Raw genomic sequence first — 9,704 nt, forward strand, 5'->3', positions numbered from 1 at the left:
CCTGAGAGCGAAAGGGAAAGAGACGGTGAGGTGACAGGATGTTCTTTAAAGCACAGCTCTCACATTCCACTTCTGAGTGTTCCAGCCAATGAGATATATAGGCTAGAGACGCTACACTAGTCTGCTACTATTGTTCCATGTACGTAAAGAGCGACGCCATATTGGATAGGTCAGTTAATGAGACATGACTTAGCAAATACAGAAAAATGGACATAAAATGCTTAATTTTGGTCTGATTAAAAAAAAAAAAAAACTCTGATCATCAGAAAAATAAGGATGAAGCCATGGTATTAATGTACAAAGTGCAACAGATGAACGACATTTCAAACTTTTCTATACAATTTTCATATACTTTTCTATAAATGTTAAGCCCTTCAAAATAAAAGTCTACTGTGATAGATTTATTTCCTATCAAGAAATGTTCTGCGATAAATATCGTTAGTGTTTTATCATCCTGCCCCAACTCAAGATTGATATTTACCAACCCACTTTGAAAAAAGAAAATGTCCAAACATCTTGTAGGACTTCTGAGCTCATCACCATGATCTATAACCCTTTGAGGACACAAAGAGGTTTTCATTCGTCTCTCTCATCATGTCTTTTAGGGTTTGTTTACATCATATTCCCTGTTTAAAGGTTTTTAGTGGCACTTTTTTTTTCTCTTTCGGTGAGAAAAATTGTCTAATTAACATGTTGGGTTCAAAGGAACACATTTTTGGATATTTCCCTCACAACTCGCTACACAGTACACTATATTTTGCCATTTTTTTCAGGGCTTCTGAATCTATTATTACAAGATCTAAAGCCCTGGAAATCTCCCAGAAGTCTCTGCAAAAAACTAGCTTGCATTTATTTTCTTGTGTTTATTTCACTCATTGTCCATCATTTATTATATACTTTTATATAAAAGAAAGCAACAAATGGAGCATGTCTCGTAAAAATGACCCAGCTATGAAATTCTGACTCATTTTTGTGGGGGGGGGGAAGCTAATTTGGAATTTCATTTTCAGAATTCATGTGAAAATAATACTGGTGTTAAAAACAACTTTTCTCTTTAGTACAACATGTAATGATTGTTCTAAAACCTACATGTATCTGTCGCTCGACAGTACCTGACACTGATTGTGGATCTCTCTTTGGTTTGAAAATTAGTGTTTCCGTAATAAACTTAATATTTGTAACAACTCAGGAGAGTTCTTCATCTTTATTTCTTGGTGCAGCAAACGTAAATCTGCATCATTCTTTGATCAAATGAATATTTGTGTTAACTGTCAGATATATTTTTAATCCATACCGAAAATATAGAAAAATTGCATCTATTTTTTAATAAGTAACAACTTTTTAAAATTATTTAAATGTTTAATGGCAAATTATTGCTGCATTAATGAACTCCCCTGTTCCTTTAAGAGCTAATACTTAGCTAAGTTCATTTGCATGAAGTTGCCTGTATTTTTTTTCTTTTTTTGTTTTTTTTATACTAAATCTCGATCCAATAAGTTTTTGTATTTCGCTTATACTACTTTCATTTGCTTGTTTTCTGTGTGATGTAAACATCCACCTCCTGCTGTCCAGCTACTGCTGATGCTTTTTTGAACCAGCTAGTATTTCACTGCATTTACCTGCAAGTTTGGATCTTTTATTTTATTTCGTTAATGGATTTGTTGCGTCATAAGTTTATTATCATAGATAAAGCATCACTGGTGCTCTTTTTCCAGTCAAGCAAATTAAACTTACTCTTGTTGTTGTCAGTTTAAATGACTTAAAAATTCTTTGTGTTTTGAACTTTTTGTTTTAAGCTAGTCTTAGCTGATAAAGTTTGCCGCTTCTCCTTCAGGAGAACAGAGTCCAAACGTGTCGCTGATGCAGAGGATGTCTGACATGTTGTCCCGGTGGTTTGAGGAGGCCAGCGAGGCGCAGAGCAGCAGAGGAGCTCGCCCGCAGGCTCGACCCAGAGGTGAGACTGCAGAACAGAAAACAGAAAACAGTTAATCTGGTTTAAAGTGTAGTTCAAAAATTCTGTTTGACAATAAAACTTCAAATGATTTTCTGCACATTTTCTTGTTTTCAGGAACAGCTGTTCGTCCTGAGGGGGGGCTAAGCAATCCTCCTGCCCCAACAGTCGACTCCACGCAGGAGTCCAGCGCCCCCGAGAGGCCCTCAGGGCCAAACCCCACAGAGGAGCCTGTCAGTCCTGCAGAGGCCGCTGCCGCCACGCTCAAATCCACATCCTCATCCTCCTCGGGATCGTCCTCCGCTGTCACAGCGCCCCCCACCTCCAGCTCCTCCCCACTGGAAAGCTCCGCCCCTTCTTCTTCACCAATCACGTCCTCCCCAGACTCCGATCAGAGGAGTCAGACCGACGCAACAGAGATGCCGACCTCTACGCCCACCTCTGAGCCCACGCTCTCAGGTTAGTGGAGCAGGCGAGCGGTCATCTTCACAGTTTGTGTGTGTGAGATGGAGAGTGTGTGTATGTGGGGGGGACACTCCAGTCCAGCAGCTGCACTCTCTTCACTCTCCTCTCCTTCAGCATCCTGTTGTCCTCTCTGCTTCTTGCCATCCTTCTAATCGTTCATTCGTTCCTTTCTGCCTCTTTGTCAGAGTACGGTCCTCACCGGTTGCCCATAAGTTTAGTGTGTAGACGTTTGCAGAGGTTGCTCCGGCTGGCAGACCCCCCAGGACAGGCCCAGAGAGCGGCCTCGTCCTCCTCTCCTTCCTCCTCCTCCTCCTCCCCAGCAGCCTCTGAGAGACGGACACAAAGAAGTGCTCCTCCTCCTTCTGCTGCTGCAGGTTACCCATCCTCTGAACCCTTCCCACCATAGCAGCCCCAGGGCCACGCCCCCCCACCGCCATCTCTACTCACTTCCTTCTATGTGGCTCCAGAAAGACCCTCAATGAAATCCCAAAGGCATAAAACAGATTTTCCTGATCTGTAAAGCAAGAGAGGAACGTTTCATGAGGATTTAGGATTTTTTTAGAGTTTAAAAAACACAAACTTATTCACACAACCTCATTTTTGTCCCATTTTCTAAAGCCGTTATGTTCTTTGATTAATCTACTGTATTTTTTCTACTATAAGTTGCAGCAGCTAAAATTTTCATAATAAAAAATAAAAATCAATCCTCAATCCCCGGAAGTCCTCTACCGGAACCCCCCGATTTAAGCTTTCGACCTTTTTTTCCCCTTGACATGCCATAACTCCTTACATAATCAGCTGATTCACAGAGAAAAAGTGGCATTTCGCCTGTTTTTTCTGCAGAGGAAAAGTTCCATTGTAAAAAGGGTGTAGCTTTACAAATGTGAACAACTGTTAATATTGACTTAATAGAAATAAAACAATTAATGTTGTCTGTCCCATGAATTTTACAGGATACATAACGCAACTTCCCTTTCCGGCTACAGCTTAGGAAATTTCCACTTATGCAACCGGCTAAAGTTGCAAATTTCTGCTTCCGGCAAGAGGTATTTTCGGGCGCCATTTTGTCTGCAACCAGAGGCCCCTCGAGAAAATAGCACAAATATGATCCGAAATATATATTTTTAAATCGCATGTAAGTTACTCCTGAGAATAAGTCTCGCACTCTTGGCCAAACTATGCCAAAAAAAAAAAAAAAATGCGACTTATACTCCAAAAAAATTGACGTTCTTGTAAGAATGTGCATTTATTATGCTTTTACTTCAAACTTTCTGCTGTTATTTAATAAAAGACTACTTAAGAAAATAAAAAATGATGCTTTATTACAGTATGAAGTTGACTTTGTTCACTTTTTCAGAAGCAGCTTCCACAGATCTTTTGAAACTGCAAAAGTCTCCTAGCTGTGATAACAGTTTGTTATAGATCAGATTAGAGTTTGAAAAGTAATCTGAGGATAAAAACTGAGACATTTCAGAGCATTTTTTTGATCAAGGAGATCACTTAAAATACTTATATATTCAACACTGCTTTTCATGGAACCAGATTCTTCTTTAGCCAAATGCTGATGGTCTTCCTGGAGCTGACTACTAACCCTCCCCTCAGTGATCTTCTGCCTGTGTTGCCTTTCACACTGATAACCCCACCACCTGCAGCCTCTGTTTTCCCCTCCCTCACTAATATTTCCGCCTCCCCCTCCGCCTGTGGCTTGGGTTTTGACGTTTCTTGTGTTTGAGTGGCACCAGTAGGTTTGCAGCTTTGAATTGGGCTTCTCGTGCTTCAGCATCAGCAGCTGCAGTCTGTGGTCATGACAGGAAGCATTTTCACTTTCATTTGTTTTAATGCAGCGTTTCCTTGTTTATCGCAGCAGTCACAATCTGAAAATACCCTACGATAAAACTGCAAAATAGTCATTTTATTTATTTATTTATTTTACATTAATTACAGATGTTTTAAGGCTGTAAAATCCCTCACTATCATTGACAGTATATAGAGATGGACAAAGCACCTGTGACGTCACCCATAGAAAATGCCTTACCTCCGGCTCCAACGAAATTAAGTCAATTCATTCTGTATTTTTCTGCAGTGCAGACTTGGCCATTTTGGAAACAGACAACGTTAGTAAGCAATGATTGATTCAAGTCAGTCTGAGTCATCATTTCTATGGCAACCACTCTCACTAATCAGGAGTGAGTTTGTTGAAAAGCCAGACTTGTTTCACTGAAAGCGGGCTGGGAGAGAATCTGTCAGTCCATCCATCCATTTTCTTGACCGCTGTGTCCCTGTCGGGGTCGCGGGGTGCCGGAGCCTATCTCGGCTACTGATGGGCGAAGGCGGGGTACACCCCGGACAGGTCGCCAGTCTGTCGCAGGGCCTCAATCACACACACATTCACTCTCAGACACACCTAGGGGCAATTTAGAGTCACCAATCAACCTATGAAGCATGTTTTTGGACGGTGGGAGGAAGCCGGAGTCCCCGGTGAAAACCCACGCATGCACGGGGAGAACATGCAAACTCCACACAGAAAGGTCCCAGCCGGGATTCGAACCGGGGCCTTCTCGCTGTGAGGCGAGAGCGCTAACCACTTGCGCCACCGTGCAGCCCCAATCTGTCAGTCCAACGTTTCAAACTTTCGAGGTGAGGGCCAGTAGGCACCACATACTCTTATTGAGGCATCTGACTGGCTCAAGAGCCAATCAGGATGCAGAACACTTTGCTTTTTTGTGAAAGTGTCTTTTAAGAAATACTATGTTAAAAAGCTGAAGCGGAGTCTTCATTTGGACTTTCAAAAATGAGAAGGAAGTCCTTGAAGCTGACAGGATCCTAAATGTTCTGAAAATCGGAAAATAGAAGAAATGAGAAAGTGCTTCCAGCTGTGAATCGAGTTTGCATCGCGGTCTGCTTTATTGCTGCTTGAACCAGACACTTGACCCACACACTGCCCCCTCACTTAGCTGTGAGCGGCGTGTCTTTAATCCTGAGATAGATGTTCTTAACAAGTGGTTTTTAAAACTCTTTCATAACTGTTTGTTTAGAGTTCATTCTTTGATTTTCCGACTGATAACAGCATCATTTGAACATTGCATTACTAGTTTGGACGTGGCTTGGAATGACTGTGACTGAGAGAGCAAGCTCTATGATGGACAGATCATGAGAGGGTAAACGATAAAAGATAGTTCAAGCTTAGTAGAGAAGGGTCTGTAGATTTAAGACACTGAAGGGTGCATGGAGCATTGTGTAAAATGTCTGAAACGGGCTCAGATAGTTCAGCTTCTGTTTGGTTTGATCAGATAAATGAGGAACATTTATACCTTTTTTGTTTTTACTAACAGTTTTGTCTCTGAAACATGTGGGCGTTAGTTTGCAGCCAGCTTGTGCATTTAAGATGTTGCCTAGCAACATGTTTTGGGGTTTTTTGTTTTAATTTTTTAATGAAATGGAAGGAAAAAGCACTAAGCATGTGTGAACCTCTTGTTTTTGTTAAACACCCACTCCAATCATCATATGATCCATTTTCAAAGTGTTCCCAGTGGTCTTTTAGTTACGATTATGAAGTTTTTAGCCAAAATCTAAAAAACTGTGTAGTTTTCTAGGACAGTTTCTACTGAGTAGTTCTTTAGAAATTCACCTCAAACAGGATCGTTGGCATAGACGGATCAATCCCTCACCTCCCTGAAGCTGAGAGCTCTTTGTTTACATGCGCTCCTGGTAGCTTACAGTCCCTCACATCCCCAACCTAACATTACCAGTTGAACAAAAATAGCGAGCTATACTGGAGCTCTCCAGCTGTACAGTTTTGAGCCAGATGCCATTGGACGAGGAAAACAAAGCTGTAGATGAATCTAGTCGTTTACAAGTGGATGCATCAGAACGGAACGAATCAGGGTTTGTTTCTCCTGAATTAACACTTTAATTCAATAAATCCTCAGAAATGTAATTTAAAGCTTAATTTTCCTAATATATGTCCCCCATCATCAGAAAAATATCCCAAGAACATGTTAAACACACATTTTTTTATTGGAGTGGGTCTTTAAGATCTCATCTCTAACTGCCATGTTTCATTTTATTATGAAGTTGGAGCTGCAGCTACACACTTTATTCATTTTTGTGTTTGTTTTAACACCAGCGACGGCTTTAACCCTGGAGCCCCTTGACTGTGAGAGCCCTCAGCTTTGACGTCAGTGTTGGATGTTCAGTCGATGTCATTTGTGTTCCAGATTCCCCCTCGTCTGTGGTAAACAAACAGCTGGGATCCATGACTCTTGATGAGCAGCAGGGTGCGTCCCACCCCTCATTCTCCTGACCCCCCCACTCTGCTACTGACTTTGTCTCCGCCCTTCCTTCCTCAGTCATTAACCTTCTCTCGTGCTGTCCTCACCGTTTTTGTGTTTTGTCACCACTTCACGCAGTACCACCAATGACCACTAGGGGCTCACTCTGAAACAGGCTGCTAAAAGCATCTTTTAACTGTGTTCTAATGTCTTTTCTAAAAGCTTCTAACACTTTTAGAGACATGCACACATGCACAGCACATGTATGTGTGAGCATTTGTGCATGTCAGGTGTAGGAGCTGTCATGTGTCACTTTTTTTTGTTGTTTTCTGCCTTGTTGTTGTGATGTTTGACAGTCCAATCCTGTCCCTAACTCGTGTTGCATGTTTCCATTTCTGTGTTGCTTAAATGCAACAGATGGTTGCATATCTCCAGCGTGCCTTTATACAATAACACCACAAACCACAGGAAGATGATCCGTTTTGTATCAGTGTAATTGTTAAGCTTTTTTTGTTATTGTGTGTTCCTCTTTCCTCCTTCTCAGGAGCTGCAGGTTCCCTTCATGATGAATGTGTCACCGCAGGAGCCAGCAGCAGCACCACGCCGCCTGCCACCACCTCCACCTCCGTGTCCACCAGTCGACTGAACACAGCAGAACCGGTCCTCAGCTTGCACTACAGCTCAGAGGGAACCACCACCAGCACCATCAAGCTGGACTTCACAGATGAGTGGTCAGTGGAGGGAGATTCTGAGAAACCTTTAAACCTCAACTTTAAAAGATTTAACAAAAATAACTAAATTTTAAAGCGCTGTCGAGAACGGCTGCTGCACCACCTAATTTCCCCCAGGGTGTCCCAAAGGGATTAATAAAGCTATGTCTAATTGTCTAATCTAAATGTGTTTTTTAAAAAAGCCTTTAATTTGTGATTTTTGCCTTTACTTTAGGTGTTTTTTTTATTTAACAAAGAAAGTTAATCTTTAAAATAAGTAAGAAAACTTTTGTCAAGTATTTCCGTGTCATTAAAGTAGAAAGTAGGATCATTTTTAAAATTTGCTTTAAAAATCATTGTTACTTTAACTATAGCCTCATTTCCACTCAGCGGTCTGGTCCAGTACTTTGAGCGTTTCCATTGTAAAATGGACTGAACCGTACCTCTTGGGGGCCCCATCGATTGTAAGTCCATTGAAAAGAGGAACGGAGTGGTTGGGGGAGAAGCCGCTGTAGCCACTCGATGATTGGGAAAAAGTGATGACGACATTATAAACTACCAAAAGGGCTCTCATTTAAGCTAACGTTTCCAACGGTGGTATTCATCTTAGCTGGCGGCTGTCTTCTTTTAAAAAAAACATTAAATTCTTGTTATACACGATGTACCAGAAGTAAATCAATCAAAAGACGAGCTGCTGGATGACCTCCATAGTTGTTTCTTTTCTAGCCATCGCACTACATTGACGCTATGACATTCTAGCGGTCTACACCACACATGCGGTGTGAAAACAAACCGCTTAGTGGAAGCGAGGTTTAACTGAGTGAAAACGCTCGCCAGAAATAACTTGTCCGTACCGTACCAGTCCTTATCTGTCTTATTAGTCTGTATCCTTTACGTCTCTGCTATAAAACCTTTTCTTGTTTCTGTCCTGTATGTATTTAACTCACTTTCCTTTTAGTTTAATAAAAACAGCTACACATGCTTTAGCTTCACAAAGTGTGTTTGAAGGGTTTGATCCACAACCGTTTTTATAAAGAAAATAGGGCTTTTCTGCTGCAGCTCTTTTCTCTGAATGGAGCTTGAACATCCTTTTCTTCCCTCGTTTCTGTGTTTTGTTTGCAGGAGCAGCAGCAGGTCCAGCTCTATGGGGGAGCCGAAAACGTTGGAGCCTCCTGCTCCTCCGAGCAAAGAGAGTCTGACGGCTGAGAGTTCAGTCTCAGAACAGGGTGACGTTTCTTCTTTGGATTCATAAAAAAATCATTTACTAATCTATAAGTTTCTGCAGTGGTAAAAATTTCCCACAATTCCTTGTCCACTTTAGCTCACAGTGAGTCCTCGGCGCAGCAAAGTTCCCCCGCTGCTGCCGCCTCTGCAGAACCTCCCTGCTCCGCCTCCGGTTCTACTGTCCCGAGCAGCTCAGGTCCGGAGGAGGGTTCATCGTCCGAGCGGATCAGCGCAGCATCTTCTCAGGACAGAAGCCAATCAGGGCCTTCGGAGGATACATCAGGGGGCTGCAGGAGGGCGGAGCCAGCTGGAGAGGAAGGGGAGGGCAGCCAGAGTCAGCCGGCGCGCGGCAGCCAGGACTCAGACGACAGCGACGACGATCCAATTCCCATCCCGATGTCCAGATTCAGAGGACAGGGCCAGAGGTGAGTCAAATAAACATTAAGATTAATCTGTTTCTACACAAACGAGCACAAAAATACAACCTTTAGAGGGGCGGTGGGGTGGGGGGTGGTTCTAACTCCAGGTTTCTATTCACCGTTTCACCTGAAATGTGAATGTAGTTCCAGGGGATCTGCAGTAGGAGATAGGATGATCAGGTAACTGGTTTGCTCGACAAAATCATGCATCTAACCTGCCAGGTGTGTGACATGTGGTGCATAACCCCACCCACACAACAACACGGCGTGTGACCGTCTTGGTTTGGGCGTCGCGCTGAACTACTGACCCACAGCTGAGTGGCTGCATGTGAGCACAGGTCAACAAACGCATCAGATGGACAGAGGAAAAACAGACGTTTCATGACTCAGCAAAGCCGTGAGGTCCATCTGCAGATTGTTCTAGTGATTCTGAGTTCCTCGTCTGGTTTCTTTAAAGACCCACTCTGATCCTCTTTTGATGTTTAAAACTAGTGATTTTTTTTTTTAATTGTGATTTTAGGTTTGATTCAAAATTAAAAACTTGAGTCGTTTTCAAGGATGTAGTTTCTGCAGAGATCCAGTACAGTACGTTCCAAGTTATTATTCAGATTGTATTTAAGTGTCAACAAGACCAAATTCTTTATTTTTTTATTAAACTTTAGTT

General features: G+C 42.3%; 1 protein-coding gene across 1 annotated transcript; it reads left to right on the forward strand.

Moving 5' to 3' along the window:
* The first annotated feature begins 6 nt into the window (after window positions 1-6).
* LOC112139635 (uncharacterized serine-rich protein C215.13) lies at window positions 7-9,472 on the forward strand. Its single transcript, XM_024262474.2, has 9 exons — window positions 7-25; window positions 1,835-1,954; window positions 2,069-2,410; window positions 2,602-2,790; window positions 6,634-6,693; window positions 7,232-7,418; window positions 8,520-8,623; window positions 8,719-9,046; window positions 9,185-9,472. Exons 2-9 carry the CDS (start codon window positions 1,861-1,863, stop codon window positions 9,222-9,224), a joined length of 1,344 nt encoding a protein of 447 aa, XP_024118242.1. The 5' UTR covers window positions 7-25; window positions 1,835-1,860; the 3' UTR covers window positions 9,225-9,472.
* The last annotated feature ends 232 nt before the right edge of the window (window positions 9,473-9,704 follow it).

The sequence above is a fragment of the Oryzias melastigma genome, unplaced genomic scaffold (genome assembly GCF_002922805.2).
Source record: "Oryzias melastigma strain HK-1 unplaced genomic scaffold, ASM292280v2 sc01382, whole genome shotgun sequence".
In the NCBI taxonomy this organism is placed as follows: Eukaryota; Metazoa; Chordata; class Actinopteri; order Beloniformes; family Adrianichthyidae; genus Oryzias; species Oryzias melastigma.

Coding starts and splice junctions, on each gene's coding strand:
- LOC112139635 (XM_024262474.2), top strand. CDS start 1,861: ATGCAGAGGATGTCTGACATGTTGTCCCGGTGGTTTGAGGAGGCCAGC. Junction 7,419..8,519: donor CTGGACTTCACAGATGAGTG/GTCAGTGGAGGG, acceptor TTTTGTTTGCAG/GAGCAGCAGCAGGTCCAGCT. Junction 9,047..9,184: donor TTCAGAGGACAGGGCCAGAG/GTGAGTCAAATA, acceptor ATGTGAATGTAG/TTCCAGGGGATCTGCAGTAG.